The sequence below is a fragment of the Oncorhynchus tshawytscha genome, linkage group LG23 (genome assembly GCF_018296145.1).
Source record: "Oncorhynchus tshawytscha isolate Ot180627B linkage group LG23, Otsh_v2.0, whole genome shotgun sequence".
Classification (NCBI taxonomy): Eukaryota; Metazoa; Chordata; class Actinopteri; order Salmoniformes; family Salmonidae; genus Oncorhynchus; species Oncorhynchus tshawytscha.
This window is the reverse complement of record NC_056451.1, coordinates 4,822,475-4,841,794: the sequence shown is the minus strand read 5'-3', so window position 1 is coordinate 4,841,794 and position 19,320 is coordinate 4,822,475. Positions and strand designations below refer to the sequence as shown.

Sequence of the window (19,320 nt, the reverse complement as noted above, 5' to 3'; positions counted from 1 at the left end):
TTGTACAGTGGCACTGTTATCAAACACTTACAATGATGGGTGCAGAGATGGATCATTTCATTTATACATTTAACACAGGGGTAGAAATCAAAGAGGACCTTAATTTTTTTATTTTTTATTTTTTTACTAAAGATAGTAAGAACCAATCTACAAAAATACACTGTATGCATTACACAGACCACTTCTCTCTTGGAACACATATGGGTGTGTGTGTGTGTGTGTGTGAGACACACACTGGTGCAGGTTCAAATGGCTTCAGGCTGGTGGGTATGTTTCTGATTTCCTGAGCTGCCTGCCTGGCGAAGGTAGAGGCTTTGCATGCTGGGGTCACACCTGTAACGTATTTCACACAGAGATCTTTTTTGAGTGGCCACCTGGAGGAGGATATTGCATGTTCACAGTGCATGAACACACAGACGTCCCTCCCAGGTGGAAACAGGTGTTTGTTTTTTTGTTCCTAGGCTTGATACATAACGTATTGTCTTAGAGATGTTTTAATTACCTTTTCTCACTTCTTAAAAAAAAGGCCACAGAATAACACCCCCACATTAACTTGTAAATAGTTTTAGAATTAATATGGAAAATATAAGATAAGGCATTTTTCCATGACGATTGTATCCCACCTAGTCTCCCATCTACCCTCACCTCTAATATAGGTGACAACATGATATTTAGCTTAAAAGGGTTCAATATTTAAATGACAAAAAAAATGAAATTAGTGAATTGGCTTAAAGAGAATGCAAAACATCAAGTGGAACCTTATCCTCACGGTAACAAACAAGAAAGAAAAACATAGGCCTACCTCAGAGGGCATTCCACAATACATTCAATATAAGTGGGTTTCTGCTTCTTGTGGGAAAAACGAATGGTATTTTCAACCCCAAGTTCTGGTTAGCTGGATATTTTTTTTTATTATGGTCAGCTTGGGGCATGTGAATGGAAAGATGGATCATATGAACGCTGTTTCGATCAGCCACAAACATGCTATAAAATACCAAGCACACCTGATGCTGCATTCAGTTCTGACAAGTATTAACAGATCTTACTCAAACAAAACACAACAAAATGTGATTCTAAAATCAAGAATGTAAGATAAATAATGTAATCTAGTTAGTGTTAATTACATGTTATTACTCCTCAAAATTAGCCATTTTAAAACTTACTGTACACCTACAATACAGAGAAATGTGCAATATTTTCTGTTGATTTAAGATAATGTATTAATTATATGAATGAGTAATCTGTTTATGCATGCTGTACGTATGTGTGTGTGTGTGTGTGTGGGTTGGGGGGGGACTAAACGGGTCAATTGCTCTGGGCATGCTTAGGCCTATATTCCAAAAGAATGACAGAGGTTTAAACTGGTAACACGAAATGTGATCATTATGCAATATTGTCCTCAGCTGTGTAAACAGAGGGACAAGTTCAGCTGATATGCTGGTACATTGTCTGGAGTGCAGTAATCATGCGTAAGCTGTGGACAGTCAAAGCAGACATGGGTCTAGTTACACAAACGTTAATATGTCAACACAAACGTTAATATGATTACATTTTAGTTAGCTCTAGTCTTGAGCACAGAGCAAAGAAACAAGTGAGTGTGTGTGTGTGAGAGAGCACGAGAATGAGGGAGGCATTTGATCTAGAGGGGTACAGCATTATTTTCTTGAGATAACCTGATGTTACACCAGCAATCTTCCCTCTACAAGTATTATCCCCATTTATTGGGACTTTCTATTGAATAAAGTAAAGCTAATCATTAAAACATTAAACAAGGAACTGTTCTCTCACAGAACAACATTTTAGTAATATCTAAATATATTCAGGTGAAATAAACTGTTCAAAAATATATTAAATTCAGAGTACTGTAGATTGTCACAGTTCGGGTAATTTGCCTTCAACAAATATACTTACATTGTTCATTTCAATGTACATACATGCATTAGATTCTGTATTTTCATTGTTCCTTTCATTGTACATACATACATTCGATTTCTTCGAGAATTCCAGTGCATTCACATTAAGGCAAATCACAGTTTGCTGTCCAGTGAGGGTGGAGTCACCTCAACCACCACCTTTCCCACGTTTTTCCCAGCATACATGTAGTCCACAGCCCTAAAGACGGACTCCAGTCCCATGAAATGGCCCTCGGGGGCCATGTCGCCACAGTCCACTTCACACACCAGCTTCCCTTTAGCAAACATCTGCATCATGCTTCCCATCGCCTCCTTGTAGTCAGACAGGAAGTGAGGTAGGAAGAACCCCCTCACGCTAGCTGACTTCTGGAGCAGCTTCATGGGCAGAGTTCCTCCTTTAACAGTTGGGACCCCTGATGCCGTTTGGTACGCTGAGATGAATCCGATCACAATCAGCCTACCCTTATTGGCCAGATTGTTGACCGCCATGTCAAACATTCTGCCACCTATGGACTCGTAGACTACGTCCAGGCCTTGTGGGTACTCTTTGCGCAGCGTGGTGCTCAGGTCCTCGGACGTGTAGTTGATGGGCCTGTCGCAGCCAATGGTCTTTAAGAAGCCAGCCTTCTCATTGGAGGAGCAGGTGCCCACAACGTGGCAGCCGGCCTGTTTGGCGAACTGCACAGCAAACTGTCCTGTGCCACCGGCAGCGGCCGTCACCAGCACCGTCTCGCCCTTCACCAGGTCGCCAAGCCGCTTCATGGCGATATAGGCCGTGGCACCGCTTAACAGCAGGGTGAGGAACTCTGGCTTCACCGCGGGTACGGGTACGGTCTTGATCATGGGTATCACCGTGTACTCCGCAAAGGCCCCATCGGCAAAGTAGGCCACGGTGTCGCCAATGGTGTAGCGGGCGCTGGCACTCAGGCCGAGTCCGACCACCTCGCCAATGCCCTCGAACCCGGCGTCAAACGGTGGCTTCACCGAAGGGTCGTAGCGGCCTGCTGAGTAGTTGATGTCCGAGGCATTGATTCCAACAAATCTGCATGAAATGGAACAGAGAAGGATAAATATGCGTGAATGACAGTTCAGAATGAGCAACAATTGTTACATAGAATTAAAATCAATTAACATCGGTATAGGATACTTTAGTGATGTTCTTCCGTCGGAATTCTGATAATAACATGATAATATAGTCAGAATTTTGATAATAATAAGATAGTAGCTCATGTTATAATAACATAAGAGGAGCACTTCATAATTCCTACAGTCTTGTCTGCGAAGGTCAAGATTTCACTTCCAATTTCACTTCCATTCTCTAGGAAATATCTGCGACATCGTTTGGGAAGGAAACATTGGTTTGTTTTGGCAATGATTCCATTTGTCTAGGGAATAAACACCCACCTTACACTGACAGGACGAGGTTGGTATCACAAAACACATTGCATGATGTCACGAGTCATTGTCTTGAGAGACACACAAGAACAAACTGCACTTTTAAATCTGGTATATTTCTTTGCCGTGACATGAAAAAATAAATACAAACTGTTTTCATCTCAGTTGATGACATGGAGAGAGAAAAAAACCCTTGTGTGAAAGAAATGTATAAATAAATAATTTTCTATCCTCCAGAAGAACCCTTGTTGCGACTTATCATTGTGTCATATTTGCATTTTTAGCACTTAAACGTAACAGCCCGGTTTAGTTACAAATACATGGCTCCAATTAAATAAAACATAAAGAAAACATCTAGGTTTGACTATACTTTCCAAATTGCTTTTGCAGCCCTTCTGAATTATTCCGTACCAGTAAATATTTGAACCTGAATCTCTCATAATGGACCAACAGTACTGAAACACCATGCATTAAATAAGAGCAAGTTCACAGGTCAAAACTCAAATGAACTGGGCTGATATTCTTAAAGATGCTTGATTTAAAAATGTGCAACTTTGAATGCACAATAATCTCGGTCACTGAAACATGATATTAATGCATATCTCAATTTAAGCTCAAAATTAGTCAAGCAAATTCAGGTCAATAATACATAAAAGAAGGCTATATGTGCAATTAAATGACCTTTGACTACAGTAGGCTGTTGTGTAACTGTCTTCCCACCTCAGAGAATTTAACCAAGCAGGCCTTATACAATACAAGGCCGACATTGGCCTAAATGCGGCATCACAGATATTTCTGCTAATTCCCAAGCTCTACATTGAGACCATAGAATTGGCTTTTCTGATGTAGTTATTAACAAATAAATAATAATCCACATCAAGAAAGGTGCCTGAATAACTAACTTCTTTTTTCAGTTGAAGGTGCTTGAGGCCTAGTTGTTAGCTATTCATCAGCTGTGGTCCTGCTGCTAAATGTTGTAACTTGCCAGGCCAACTCATATGATGGAGATTCATTACAGACAACAAACAAAGAATTGTTCAAAAAGAAAGTATAAGGGCATAGGCCTACATTAAAATATAGAACAATTTGTGATGCCATACAGTTTAGCGAGGCAGAGAGGGCAAAGCACATAACCTACCACTGCATCAACAGTTCTTTCATTTTCCCAAGATGAGAGATATTATTTCTCCATTGAAAATGGTATTTATAATTCAATGTTCCACATTTTCAAATTATAAATGACATACAAGACAATCCACTTTTATTTATTCTCTAGGTTACGCGTACGAAATTACGCACACAAAATAAACCTGTGAAAAAGCTTTAGGCTACATATGACAATTTCTGCAAATGTTAAAAGCTATTTGATCTTTAGATTATGCTAGTATGTCCTTGGTCTCAACCATAATGCAAGACACTGCCTTTATTTCACTGATCAACTACGCTCTAATAGGCTACACCAGTATTTGAATATATCTTTGACTTAAATTGTAGTAAATAACCGGTTAGATTAAGTAGCCTACATTCCTCTGTTACAGTAACCTGTTAATGTAATCAACATTTGTAAATATCTTGCTTTGAATCAGACAGACATATATTGAGTCTTACGCATTGGTTTTATGCAGCGGAAAATGATGATCCTGCCGCAGCCCCAAATGCCATGCAAAGCTGTTTCTCCATCTCCTCATCTATTCGTGCGAGTCTATCCCCCCCAATGACTTTCTGTTTGCAGGTTCGTGACGTAAGGAGACAGGACAGAGCGAGATGGATTGATAGACAAATGTAGGGGCGGAACTTGGATATATTTCTCACGTATTTTGCTCGCTCCTGAAATGGTCGCAAGTAAGCTACTAATATCGATGGGGATGGATAAGGCTATTCTAACCGAGGTAAGAGACCCTTTCATAACTTGAAAACAATACCAAATATTGTATCAAAGATATTGGCTCCAAAATGTGCCAAATATTGGAATAGTCTATCCATAGGGTACAGGCTACGCACCCGCGGAAAATGTGAACCTTCTGTATCCAATTTCTAACCAAAACTTACCGATTTCTGACAAGCAAGTCCCCGTCGCCAGGTGTCGGGACTGGAACAGTTTGCAAGGCAACGGCGTCTCTGAAATTCTGGCTAAGCTTCGTTACGACCAGCTTTTTCATGGAGCTCGGTATCGAGGAACCTTTCAAATCCATGAAGTGCGTGGAGTATGACAAATCTATAATGAAGCGGCGCGATACGAAATGAACTCTAGAAAGTGCATCGGTTCCTCTGCACCCCCCGCCGATTACCGAAAACACCCTCTTACCGTTTCTCAACAAGAAAGAGGTGGACATTGCACCAGGGAGGGATTATGTGACAAAGTTCACGGGCACTGGCTGTGCATTGATATCAATATGCTTATCGTTAGCCTATGCTAGGCTTTCTTCACGTAGCAGGGTAGGCCACGCCAATGCAATGATGCATTGCAATTAAAACAATATTACCAGCGCAGTTTTGTCGCATAAGATCGACACGCAATAGCGTGCTTTTGGAATGTTTGCCTTGATGATAACTAGGCGATAGCACGGCGCAACCTTGTAGCAGCTGTCACTGTAGCGGCTTGTATTCTTTGGAGTCCCTCCCCTTCCTGGACATGACACACTTCCTAGTAAAGGTGAAACAAATCAATCGTAGTCTCAAACATATCCTCGACGATTGTACACAAAAATCCAAAGAATTGCCAATACAGCCAGTGCCAACCAAAACCCTTCAAGGTATTAACAAGCACCGTCAAAAAGGCTATTATCTGCAGGATATATTTTCTCCTCAAGCATGCGTAAATTATGGTGCTCTCACATTAGGAAACTTCAGTCCGAATGTTCCGAAAATATGCAAGTCCAAAGCATTGCCATGTTGGGTTTGACATAGGATAGCATTATGTCAGGCAAAATAAAGTTGTTGTGAGTTTATTTCATATGATGATGATGATGATGAGCTAATTGTAGTAATATAGCCTAACCTAGTAACAGTTTTGTAATAATTGACTAATTGCCATAATAACATTCCGCATGAAGTTTATGGATCAATATTTCAAAGCAACATTTTGATATTAGCCTACTGAATCAAGCATTCCTTTGTCAAGTCATTTACATTTTAATCAGAGGAAAAACAAGACAATTAAGAAGATTGACAGGTGGGTTCTACTGTCAGGGTGACGCTTGTAGCGCGAGGGGAGGAGTAAAAATGAAGCAGGAAAAGCCACTCGATGCGTCTGTCTATCAGTTGAGACTGTCTGAAACGCTTCTCGATTCCCTGCGTTTTCATTTTTTTCCTCGGAGGAGCAGACGAGACCTCGGTTCACTCCCAGGAGTTTACAGAAGAAAAATTCTCTCCGCGAGGGTGGATGCCTGCACCTTGTTTGTTTCTCTTTAGTCGCAGGCTCCTCACCACGTCAACCACCTGCACATTCCTTGATCGGCGGCTGATAATAATTATTTTCACGACTAGAAATGTAAGTAGAATCCCTAACTTACCACCCCGGCTCAAACTAGAGAGGGGAGAAAAGTATCCGCTGACGGCGAGGCTTGATCCGACTAGGTGGCGTGGTGACGGACTGACATTAACCATCTAATGCCTGTCTATTTTCTCTCAATTCTGCTTTGTTTCAGATCTGAGTTTGAAGCGCAGCCTTCCACGGAAATACATTTCAAAGGTGTTCGCTCACACTGGACTTATTTGTTTACCATCAGAGTTTATTTATTTTGGAGTGAAGGCGGTACAAAGTAGCCCCAACACCGTCATATAGCCCCCTATGGCAGCAGGGGAGTGACTGAAACTTGGCTTCGATGTCTGCCTCTTTCTGACACACAGAGATGAGGAAAGATGTTATTTGATAGACATGTTCTCAGCTGGCGAAATTCGTGCATCGTTTTGATATCACAGAAACCCTTTTTTTTCGTTTGTCCTTTATCTTCAGTCATTTGTTTCTATTTCTAAAGGACATATTTAGTTACATTGTGGCCGTTTCAGGTTGTCTGGCATAAGCCCACAATTACAAAAGAAACAAACCATTCTAATAGAAAAAACTGTTGAAGGTTATTTCCCGAAAAAAAAAAGGTTCGGGATGGTTTTTCTCCACTGACAGACTAATTGTTTTGATTTCTGCATGAAAAGTACCGTGGAACGTGACGGTCACTATGCCGAGGAGAAAGCAGCAAGAGCCCAGGCGATCAGCAGGTAAGCACCGGCGCGCACACACACATTCATTTTCACCATCGCTTACTAAATGGAGATCAAATGTTGGACTTTTTATTTTTGATTCACTAAAAATGTTTTATTTTTCCCTTTTACATTTCTCCTGTTATGCATATGTAATAGCCTAAAAATAAGTTTTTACCTTCAACACATCTTCATTAGTTGACTATTATTATTTTCTATATTGCCATATGATTTCAGTAGACCACGGTACGTTTTGTAGTGACACGATAGGCCTAATGTGTTAACTTGCCAGAAAAGTCGACTACTTAGGTAGCTAGATAAACGAAACGTTAGAGATAGAGTTTCTATTGGGGTCCATTGCAGTGTTAAAGAGCGAGTAATAATGAATAATTGACTCCGAAAGAGGGGGAGAAAAAACTGGCCAGAGCCGGTTTTCTTTCTTTTCGGTTTTATTAGAGGATTGCCATCATTGATTTGATGCGTGATTGATCGCCTGTCATGTGGCAGCCTTTGATCTATTCATCCCTGATAAACATCAATACATCTCTCCATGGAGACACGCATGCTCCTTACGAATCTAGCCACTCAAAGGACAACCCCGGTTGTCTTAAAAAAAGGGAAGGAAAAAAGTTTTCAAAAGGAGGGAAATCCTTATCTCTTTATTGTTTTCCAGAGAAAATACTAGAGGGAAGAAAGAGAAAGAAAGGAAATGGAAGAGGGAGGGGGGTGGAAGTGTTTTGAGGATCACAGAAATGACTAAATCCTAATTAATTAGGGTACCTGAATTAGCCTACCAACAGTAGCCCCCCCCTGGTCTGGGTTAAAGACACAGAGGTTTGCACTTCTTATCCAAATGCACACCCTCCGCTCATCCTACAGAACACTTTACCAATGCAGTCCATGTCTACATCCACAAGGACTGTAGTATTTACTATCTAACAACCACGGATAAACCAGATGTCGAAACACAAGGTTGAGGTCTAGTGATTTGGATTTCGACTCTCATCTCTTTTTCAAGCCGGTTTAAACAAATGTAAATGAGTGACAGGGATTTCCACCTCTGTGCTAATGAGGTGCATCCTTTGAAGTTGGGCACTAACAAGTGGAGTGAACAAAAGACAGTTCTAGAATTTTAAAGAGGTTCTGAAATATGAGGTGTAAAGCGGACCGAACAGGAGGGCCCGGGCAGCGAAGACTTTGAACTCGGCAGGTTTATCATTTTAAATAGGCGCCAAATGACGGGGAGTCAGTCTGGATTGACTGGGAAGACTATTCAACTAGTACTTCTCTCTACAGTTCATACACTTCTGACACACAGTGTTGACTAGCCATCTTATGCTTTATACTTACTGTTGAGTAGCATCTGATTCGTCTCTTGTCTTGTATCACATTAAAAAAAAGAAGAAGCTGGGTAGCAGGCTATAGGATCGCATGTAGGCTGTTCCCAACAGATCAGATCTTACATGAAAACATGCCATCACCTTGACCCCTCAACATGGTCCTATTGATCTGCTTGCCTGTCATTGACCGGCTTATACATTATGGCCTTTAATGGTCAATCACAACTTGGCAGACGAGAGTGTTACCATTCTGTCATGATCATGACCATTTGTTGGAAACAACTGCACCCTCCAACCCTCCCCTTTAACACAAATACAGACACACGCTCAACTAAAGCATGATGGTCCAGTGTTTCAATGCTAGCTAGTAGCTACTGAACCATGCCTTGTACTCTGTAGCCTATAAGGAAATAGAGAGGGAGAGTCGAGGTAGTATCGCCATGGTAGTACCATGGTAATAGAGGTTTAGAGAATGAGCACTCGAGCGATCATCGGGGAAAAGAGGTTGTTGTGAGTTATATTTTCACTGAGAGGGTTGACGCCAGGTTCAACCAAAACAAATGTGGAACCCCAGGGGTACAGGACTGGACATTATAGAGGATGGCTGAACGGAGCACCACGAGGAGACATGTCTGGACAAATGTTATTTGTATTTATGTTTCACTAGTGTCAGGGGTTAGAATAGAGCGACATTTAATATAGGGTCTTTTACGTTCTGTGTGGGTTTGTTTGTGTGTGTGTGAGAACTTCTAACGGTTGTAAATTGGGCCATAGCCGTACAAAAGGCCTTTCCCTGATATACAGTATACGTAGTGTCACGGGAAAACCACAATATCTACTCCTCTTATTTCAGATATCCTGTCATTTAAGGTTAAGATGAGCTACGGTTTGTATCCTACAGAGTATTTAAGGCAGTTGGTAAGAGTGTGTATATGTGTTACTTTATTTGAGGTCTCATTTTGTCCTTGAATATCAGTATCAGTTGATGGTGATGAGGACAGGAACGATGTAAAAAAGAAAGAGAGAAGAGTGACGTTGTCTTTCATTAAATTGGAAGGTTGTGTGTCTCAGCCAGTCAGAGCTAGTAGTCTGGGGAGAAAAAACATCTCTTTCCCTGGGATAGAGGCTTCTTCATTATCCGAGAGAAAAGGTAAGGTTGCTTCTCTGGGCTTCATTAGAGAAGGCCCCTAATTATCTGTAAACCTGATGGATTTGTGACGGGCCCTAACGATTAATGCTGACAAATTCAGTAAGGTGTCAAGTCCGCAGCTGCCTTGATGTAATCAAGTTGATATTATACAGTCCCCATAGCCCCTAGTGCAGTATCAACTCAATTTGCTCGTGCAGGTGACAAATGGACTTTGCTACCTGACTAATCATGTCGGAGGAGACAATGCCTCTTTAATGACCTCCCTAATCCTCCGCCTTTAACGACGCAATAAAGGCCAGACGCACCGAACCAAAATCAGCTGCGTCGTCACATGGAGGCTACACTCCTGTATCAAATGGCGGGGCAATGTTTATGTTTCTCTTTTTATATAGTCTAATAACCGTCATACTCCTGCAATTGTCTTTCTTAATATCGCATATGATTGTTACTGTGCGTAAGAAGAACAATGGTCGTTTTGAGGGTTTGTGAAGGTTTATAAATGCAGGAAATGTAGCTAAGTTTTCCAGAACATTTTTTGGGTGGGGCCTATTTTTATTTTTTTGTACAAAATTTGGTCAGTGTAAAATGAAATGATAATAGTACGTTAATATGTTTATGCAACATAATTCTAGTATGCAAAGTATCGCTTTTATTTGATGGTACATTTGATGGTACATTGTGTAAACGTTTTGAAGCAGCACAGTGAGGGAGAGACACACACACACACACACACAACACCTTTTCATGTCTTCATGTCTAAACCACGTACAGCCCTAGTCTTAATGTGTGGAAAATGTATCTCTTCCGCTCTTGTGTTTAGGGGCCATTCTAGAAACCTGGTAAAAAAAAAATCTCCCAGTATATTTGGAGTGGGTAAAGAAGCCCAGTGCCCTGGGATAAATGGTTTAGCATGCACCGGGGTTGCTAAGATTACACAACGACCTTTGTGCTCTAACTTGACGATGCTGTTACGTGATATTCTGCCCTCGAAATAATCAGCATGCCGAGATTTATGTGGCCCACTCTTAAATCAACGGCCTGAGGAGGACCGTCTTACACGAGGTGTATTTTTTCCATTTTATTTCCCTGTAGTTGTCTGCCAAAAATATATTTTGGGAGTAATCTGAAAATGATATTAATCTGTAAGCCCGGAGAACATAAAGATTTGTTTTTGGAGGTGCGTGCAAATGTAGTGGACTATTTAGTCAAGGTCAAGGAAATGTTAAGCGATTTAATGTTTCACACGCTTTCTCTGAAGTCGACCGAGACATCAACGTTTGTCGTCGTTAGAATTGTGTGTTTTCGCCCACATCTAACGTTTCTAAGGAAATGTGAATAGGACATTTGTGAGTGCAAAGATATATCTAAATGCCTCTTAATAGGAACATGTGTGTGCTGTTGTGTGTGTTTTGGTGGAATAAATGCTGATGCTAGAGTGCTACAAGAGTAGTCGTTGTAGCACTCTAGCGTCTCCCTTCTGTTGGGCCCTGCGTTTTAGAGTATGTGAGAGGGCAGTACATTGACACTCTGTTTACCATATGAGTAACACAAGGACTCCAAGCTAACTAGGACACACAAACGTCACATACGTATCACTAATGTACAGTGATATACAGTAGGGGGGGTTTCTGTGCTGTGTGTGTGTGTGTGTGTAACAGTACCCTGAGTGTGTGTTTGGCGGTCAGGCTCTCTTCTCTGCTTCACCAGAGGTTACTTTAATTGGAGCGCCTGTGTCGTTAGCAGGTGGCATCGATTTCTTTCGTCGATAGCCAGTTTTGCTCTTCTGCCACCCTCTGAGACTAATAGTTAAATTTGCATCTGGGAATTGAGCCAGTCAAAGGTCAAACATGCTCAGCTCTTTTTTTTTTTTTTAATGCCTTCAGTCGCCCAACCTCTACTGCCATAGCTGGAGTTGTGTGTGTGTGTGTGTGTGTTTAGTAGTCACAACTATATTTCAGATATAAGGAATATGAGAGTAGGTGCCTTTGGGAATATTTTTTGTAAGTGTTTAAGCCATACAACCATACATATATTTTTTTGTACGCATCCAGTACTGTATGTGTGAAGCTAAGGATACATTTCATATAATGTTTAAGCTCGTCTTATCTTTCTCTTTCTTTCTCATTCTTTCACTAAGCTGCCCTCGGGGCACGAAGCTACCATCAGAAGAGTGTCGCCCTCTCTGCACTGTAGACACACACACACACACACACACACACACACACACACACACACACACAAACACACTGTGGCACGGTGGGAGGTCATAATGGGGGTGGCTTAGTATGATGGGAAATCGTATCATTAAAGCAGCCAGATGTGCTTTGTGGCTCGGGAGCAAAATGTCTCTCGGAGTGGGGTTGTGGGACAGAAAAGAAAATAACGTCAAACATAGAGAAGAAGGCAACCCTCTGGGATTGGATTCACTAGTCCAGTCCTCTCGGTTTGCTTGGTCACCGTTATTATAGTTTTACTACTTTTTATTTTATTTTACATGAAAGTATTGTAGTCATGTTATTTGTATGGAACTTTAATTGGATTGAGAACGAGAGTAAATGCAGCAACAGTAACTGTACTAAAAAATATTTAAGTGAGTTTGTGTTTTCTTTTGATGTTAAAGTCAGGTTTTGTTACATACGTTATTCCGTAGATAGTGTTTAATGCTGAGTAGGCTTATTGTATTCCGTATAGTAGTTACAGCGGGTCTAGGTGGTTTTAACAGCAAATTATTGTAAAATTGTTGCCGCTTTATTCGGTCCATAATTTGAGAGAAGTCAATAACATGAAAATGTAGTTAAGTAAAGTATTCTATTTCCAGTGAGTACATTTGTTCTCTTGATCAGCGGTAGTGTTCCTCCTCGAGAGGCTTGGCAGTGCTATGGGATGTCTGTACCAGCCAAATTGAACATGTTTCTGCCATCAATAAAAGATGAGCAATTACAGAATATTTTGTCTAATAAGTATTTGAATTTCTCGGCGCAGAAAAACATGTAGCTTACCCACTCATTACATCAGTTAGCAGGGGACGAGCACGGAGAACGGGAGGCACGTGCTTTGATGCCAACAAACAAACAGACAAACGAGATGGGCCTACTACAGAGGAGCCGATCCCTACCCAGGGACACCCTCGCGCTCATCCTCCTCCCTCTTTCTGTTTCTCTCACGTCCATCTTATCTCTCTCCCCCTGTCTTTCTTGCCCCCTCCCTCTTCCTAACATGTATCCCTCACACCCCCCCCTATCTTACTAGCTCAAATACCTCTCTCTCATTGTGTCTTCTACTCTTTTCCCAATATCAAAGCTCTCCGAAACCTCTGAATAGGAACATGCGTGTGCTGTTGTGTGTGTGTGTGTTTTGATGGAATACATGCTGATACCAAAGGTAGTCGTTGTAGCACTCTGGTGTCTCCATTCTGTTGTTTAGAGTATGTGAGAGGGCAGTACTCAAACCCCCTTAAGATAGCCTTAAAAAAAAAACTTTTAAAAAAACTTTTAAAAACAAAGCAGTATGTAGATCGGCGGCAAAACGCAGGGGAGCGAAAGAACGAAAGACAAGGGGGTGAGGAGGAGAGGAAAGAAGAAGAGGGGATAGCTACTAGCTAGGCAGGCAGCAACAGGGCTGGAGGGGGGCAGTTCCACAGGACGGGTATCAAAGCTGACAGATGAACGGGACGATGGACAAATTCTCCTGCAGCAGCTGTGACTGCCGCCATTATCCTGACAGGTGTCAATTAAGAATTACTGCCGGGTGGAGTGGGCCAGGGCGACCCCTCCTCTCTCGCCCAGCTGTCGGCGTGTGAAAGAAATAACACTTTACCCGTGTCACTTTGGTTAGCCCCCCTAGCAGTAGACCCCCGAAAACAAGGGGCAGTGTCGAGCGTGCCAATCGATAAAGTGCTGTATTTGTAATTATTGCGCCCTTCGGTCCGTGGAGGGCTGTGGCACCCGATGGGTGATGTTAGCCAGAGATAAGGACTTCCCATGATCCTCCTCTTCACCAGACCTCACCAATGTAGTTGGGAGAGGGGTGTGTTGAGGGATATGTGTCGGGCCGGGTGGCCTCTATCCTGTGTGGAGTACCTGTGAGGCCAAAGTCAGACTGGCAAACCTTCCCTCTGACAGAGCGGCCAAACCTCCTCGCCATCTATTTCATTAACCCCCCTCTCCCACTCCACCCCCTCTCTCTATTTCAGGACAGGCTAATCTCACAGTCGCACACATTGTAAAGTGGCTAGCTCTGTTCAATGAGTGAGAAAATGAACACTTGTCATTGGCAGTCGTGGAGGCTTACTTCCTCCCTAAATGATGCTTTAACTCACATCTAACACACACCCCACTGCTCGTCCCAATCCATTTCACTATGGTTTGTGTGTGTGTGTGTGTGTGTGTGTAGAAAAAATAAAGTAAAAGAAACAGATTTTCTCCCAACTGTTGGCAGGAGTTTAGTTGAGTGTGAGTGTACAGTAGTTGGATGTTTGAAAGACAGGTAGGGAGGAAGTCATTCTGAGACCCATACTGCTTCCACCACATCATTACTGAGGGCGTTGCTGGGAGTTGTAGGAAATGATGTCATCGGCATGACTGGTAAAATGCCCTCTTCACTGACTATGCTCAGCTCTTGCAGTAGGGGTTGCAGAGAAGTGTGTCATTGGGATAGTTTAGCTGGAGGTGTGTGTGTGTGTGTGTTTGCCTGCGTGTGTGAGAGGAGAACATAGATAAAAGTGGGAGCTGAACAGTATGACTGTAGGTGTGTGAATGTCATTTTGTATTGTACCACATCTACTACATTCTGAATGATTGTTTCTCCAACAGAAATACATTTGATCACAACACAGTCTCATACACTTTCGTTGAGAGAGTGATTATGTATCACATACATATTACATAGTATTATCAAACCAGTTAAACACCTAGTATGGGATATAGAATATTAATATGCTAAAACCATTTATAAACAGCCTTCATGGAATAGACAATCGGTGACAGAAGAGAAGTATTAGAAGAGAGCTGAGAACTCTGGGAATATTCAGTTATGGAGATTTACATGCTCACGTGGGAGTTGTTTCTTAGGAAATTCCTCCCTAGAAATCATTTGCCATAAAAAAAAAATAACTGGTAAAGAGACGATACTATCAGTGTTATTTTTCCATTCTGTTGTATTTGCATATCTCGTTGTTTTAAATAAGGCTTCCCTCCAAGTGAAATGCTAGCTTTTTATAGCCCCTGTGCTTCACCTTTTCCTCCTCAGGCCTTCCCCTTCTCTCTCTCTCTCTCTCTCTCTCTCTCCCCCCCTCCCATTTCTCACACTGGCCCCAGACTGCTCCAAGCTATTATCAAACTTGCGTTTTATTCCATATTCCATCCCCATGCAAATCGGATGTGCTCTCTCTTATCACTCCCCCAAACGGTTGTGTGTAATCAAAGTAAGCGGCAGAGCTAAAGGGAAGCAGCGCTTCGCGCCGAGATGGATGGAGGGATTAAATATTAACCGGATGCGGCTGACTTAAGGCAGTGTTTTACATAGCAGCTCACGTCGCGGCGGTCTGCCATGCATTGATCCCCTTGCCCGGCGCCGTTACCCGTTTGGCAGCAGAGTCACATATATTTTTTTACCATCATCTTTTCCAGCGGCCAGCCTAGGCAGGGGAGGGTGCGAGGTACAACCCCCCCCCCTGCTCTTAAAGGGGTAGGTGAGATGGATGATAGCAATTTGAAATGTTGTTTGTGTGTGTGATCATGGAGATTGTTTTATTATTACCACAGTATAACCACTGGGATGATTCATTGAGGCAAACACACAGCGTACGGAGGCTCAGCGAGCAGAGGTACCGGGAACCACAGAAATAGAATTACTAGACGGGATGAAGCCCCTCAAACTAAGGCACTTTGACTCAAATCAGTCTATTTCTATTGCTAGGACTTTCAGCAACGCTGGGCCAATTACAGTGGGGCCAAAAAGTATTTAGTCAGCCACCAATTGTGCAAGTTCTCCCACTTAAAAAGATGAGAGGCCGGTAATTTTCATCATAGGTACACTTCAACTATGACAGACAAAAAGAGGGAAAGAAATCCGGAAAATCACATTGTAGGATTTTTAATGAATTTATTTTATTATGGTGGAAAATAAGTATTTGGTCATCTACAAACAAGCAAGATTTCTGGCTCTCACAGACCTGTAACTTTTTCTTTAAGAGGCTCCTCTGTCCTCCACTCGTTACCTGTATTAATGGCACCTGTTTAAACTTGTTATCAGTATAAAATACACCTGTCCACAACCTCAAACAGTCACACTCCAAACTCCACTATGGCCAAGACCAAAGAGCTGTCAAAGGACACCAGAAACAAAATTGTAGACCTGCACCAGGCTGGGAAGACTGAATCTGCAATAGGTAAGCAGCTTGGTTTGAAGAAATCAACTGTGGGAGCAATTATTAGGAAATGGAAGACATACAAGACCACTGATAATCTCCCTCGATCTGGGGCTCTACGCAAGATCTCACCCCGTGGGGTCAAAATGATCACAAGAACGGTGAGCAAAAATCCCAGAACCACACGGGGGGACCTAGTGAATGACCTGCAGAGAGCTGGGACCAAAGTAACAAAGCCTACCATCAGTAACACACTACGTCGCCAGGGACTCAAATCCTGCAGTGCCAGACGTGTCCCCCTGCTTAAGCCAGTACATGTCCAGGCCCGTCTGAAGTTTGCTAGAGAGCATTTGGATGATCCAGAAGAAGATTGGGAGAATGTCATATGGTCAGATCAAACCAAAATAGAACTTTTTGGTAAAAACTCAACTTGTCGTGTTTGGAGGACAAAGAATGCTGAGTTGCATCCAAAGAACACCATACCTACTGTGAAGCATGGGGGTGGAAACATCATGCTTTGGGGCTGTTTTTCTGCAAAGGGACCAGGACGACTGATCCATGTAAAGGAAAGAATGAATGGGGCCATGTATCGTGAGATTTTGAGCGAAAACCTCCTTCCATCAGCAAGGGTATTGAATATGAAACGTGGCTGGGTCTTTCAGCATGACAATGATCCCAAACACACCACCCGGGCAACGATGGAGTGGCTTCGTAAGAAGCATTTCAAGGTCCTGGAGTGACCTAGCCAGTCTCCAGATCTCAACTCCATAGAAAATCTTTGGAGGGAGTTGAAAGTCTGTGCTGCCCAGCAACAGCCCTAAAACATCACTGCTCTAGAGGAGATCTGCATGGAGGAATGGGCCAAAATACCAGCAACAGTGTGTGAAAACCTTGTGAAGACTTACAGAAAACGTTTGACCCTTGTCATTGCCAACAAAGGGTATATAACAAAGTATTGAGATAAACATTTGTTATTGACCAAATACTTATTTTCCACCATAATTTGCAAATAAATTCATGAAAAATCCTACAATGTGATTTTCTGGATTTCTTTTTCAAATTTTGTCTGTCATAGTTGAAGTGTACCTATGATGAAAATTACAGGCCTCTCTCATATTTTTAAGTGGGAGAACTTGCACAATTGGTGGCTGACTAAATACTTTTTGCCCCACTGTATGTGTATTTAGGGTTCTGCTTAGCCTCTCATGATCAACCGAGGAGTCCAACACTGTGGACTGTGTCGTTTCGCGACCTGCCCCTGTACAGTCGCTTATATACGCACTCTGAACTGTGCGACTAGCATACACTGGCCTTTTTGTTTCATTTTTTTCTCTATTTTCTTTTCCTTTCCACTTCCTCTTCAGTAATTAAAAGTGAACCCCCCCCCAACTAAACAAAAACAAAATGTTAACAATTGCCTCAGTGTGTTTGTAACCGCAACACACTGGACGTATGAATGACGTTATGCTAGCTAAAGGCAACAGTGTTTGTAGGGTCGGTCAGTGTTTGTGCCTCATGGTAAAACAGCCGATATGCGACGGGTCACACAGGCATGCTATGCTGTTAGCAGTGCTGCTATGGGTGTGTGGGGTCAGTCTCAGTAGTGTTGCTCAGGAATTGTGTTTGTGTGCTTAGGCATTGTTTGATTTTCTCTCTCCCTCTGTGTGTGTGTGTGTCTCTCTCGCTCTCTGTGTGTGTGTGCGCGCGCCTGTGTGTGTGTGTGTGTGTGAAGGCCCTCGGGTATTTATAAATGCAGTGTCGGTCCTGTGGTGGAGCGTTGCAGCCCCATAGTCACTGAAGGAGGAGGTCAAACATGGCAAGGGGCTCATCACTCAGCCCTAATGATGCCTTGTTTTCCCGCCCCTCTCCCTGCTAGCACCCAGCCAGAGTGCACATCTGACGGGGTCATCCGTGGGTCACGACCCCCAAGGTGGCCGCCCGGGCCCTCTCACTAGACGACTCTTGTTTTTGTTTGCCCTCTCTGTCTCTCTTTCTCTCTGTGTGTGTGCTTTAACTATCTATTCTCTCTCTCTCTCTCTTTCTCTCTGTGTGTGTGTGCTTTAACTATCTATTCTCTCTCTCTCTGTGTGTGTGTGTGCTTTAGACTATCTATTCTCTCTCTGTGTGTGTGTGTGTGTGCTTTAGACTATCTATTCTCTCTCTTTCTCTCTGTGTGTGTGTGCTTTAGACTATCTATTCTCTCTCTCTCTCTCTGTGTGTGTGCTTTAGACTATCTATTCTCTCTCTCTGTGTGTGTGTGTGTGTGCTTTAACTATCTATTCTCTCTCTCTCTCTCTCTCTCTCTCTCTGTGTGTGCTTTAGACTATCTATTCTCTCTCTCTCTCTCTCTCTCTCTCTCTCTCTCTCTGTGTGTGCTTTAGACTATCTATTCTCTCTCTCTCCCTCCCCCCTCAGTCAAAGTAGCTGGTCCCCATAGCAACACATTGTGAACTCTTTTAATGTTGTAGTGGTTCAGTGGACCAATAATGTGTGGAATCCGTGTTGATGAATACCCTGTGTTGGTGCCTGTAATCTGGTCCTCTCCTATTCCTCATTCCTGACATTTCTGACAAGACACACTAACTGATCTCTTATCAGTCTCTTCTCACTCTACCTCATCATTCAGGAAGGATGTCAAAGGATCCCTCTGCATTATCTGGCTGTCTTTGTTTTCAGTCAACCACATGGTTGGATGGTATGTCCTGAACTACTGATCCTGAATCAGTCAATATTTTAAGTTTATTCCCACCCACTTAGTTTTTCTGTACTGGCTTTTGGGCATGACGATTGAGAGGTGACACTCAAACATTTCCTCTGTCACAGCTGATTCAAACTATGGGGTTTGTTGGCTGTCAAATCTCCTGAGAACTGATAACAGGTCAGCCTTTAGAGAGCGAGAGATAGAGAGGGAGGGAGGGAGAGTTGCCTCACATGCTGCTGTGTGGGCGGCGTACGCAG

General features: G+C 42.6%; 2 protein-coding genes across 4 annotated transcripts in view; one reads left to right on the top strand and one right to left on the bottom strand.

Moving 5' to 3' along the window:
- Positions 1-94: 94 nt before the first annotated feature.
- On the bottom strand, positions 95-5,967 carry LOC112223127 (prostaglandin reductase 3). 2 transcript variants are annotated; one of them, XM_024386103.2, is made up of 2 exons: positions 5,358-5,967; positions 95-2,955 (listed from the first exon to the last, which is right to left on the bottom strand). In XM_024386103.2, exons 1-2 carry the CDS (start codon positions 5,639-5,641, stop codon positions 2,028-2,030), a joined length of 1,212 nt encoding a protein of 403 aa, XP_024241871.1. In that variant the 5' UTR covers positions 5,642-5,967; the 3' UTR covers positions 95-2,027. The 2 variants fall into 2 exon arrangements, with proteins under 2 accessions (XP_024241871.1, XP_024241872.1); XM_024386104.2 differs by lacking the exon at positions 5,358-5,967 and adding an exon at positions 4,917-5,021.
- LOC112223126 (teashirt homolog 1) overlaps positions 5,083-19,320 on the top strand; it is a 40,984-nt gene continuing 26,746 nt past the window's right edge. The window contains exons 1-2 of one of the 2 annotated variants that reach the window (XM_024386102.2): positions 5,083-5,197; positions 6,956-7,523. In XM_024386102.2, the coding sequence (XP_024241870.1) occupies positions 7,484-7,523 (40 nt within the window). In that variant the 5' untranslated portion in view covers positions 5,083-5,197; positions 6,956-7,483. Of the gene's footprint in view, positions 5,198-6,528; positions 6,799-6,955; positions 7,524-19,320 lie in introns of those variants that run through there. The other variant, XM_024386101.2, reaches the window with a different exon arrangement.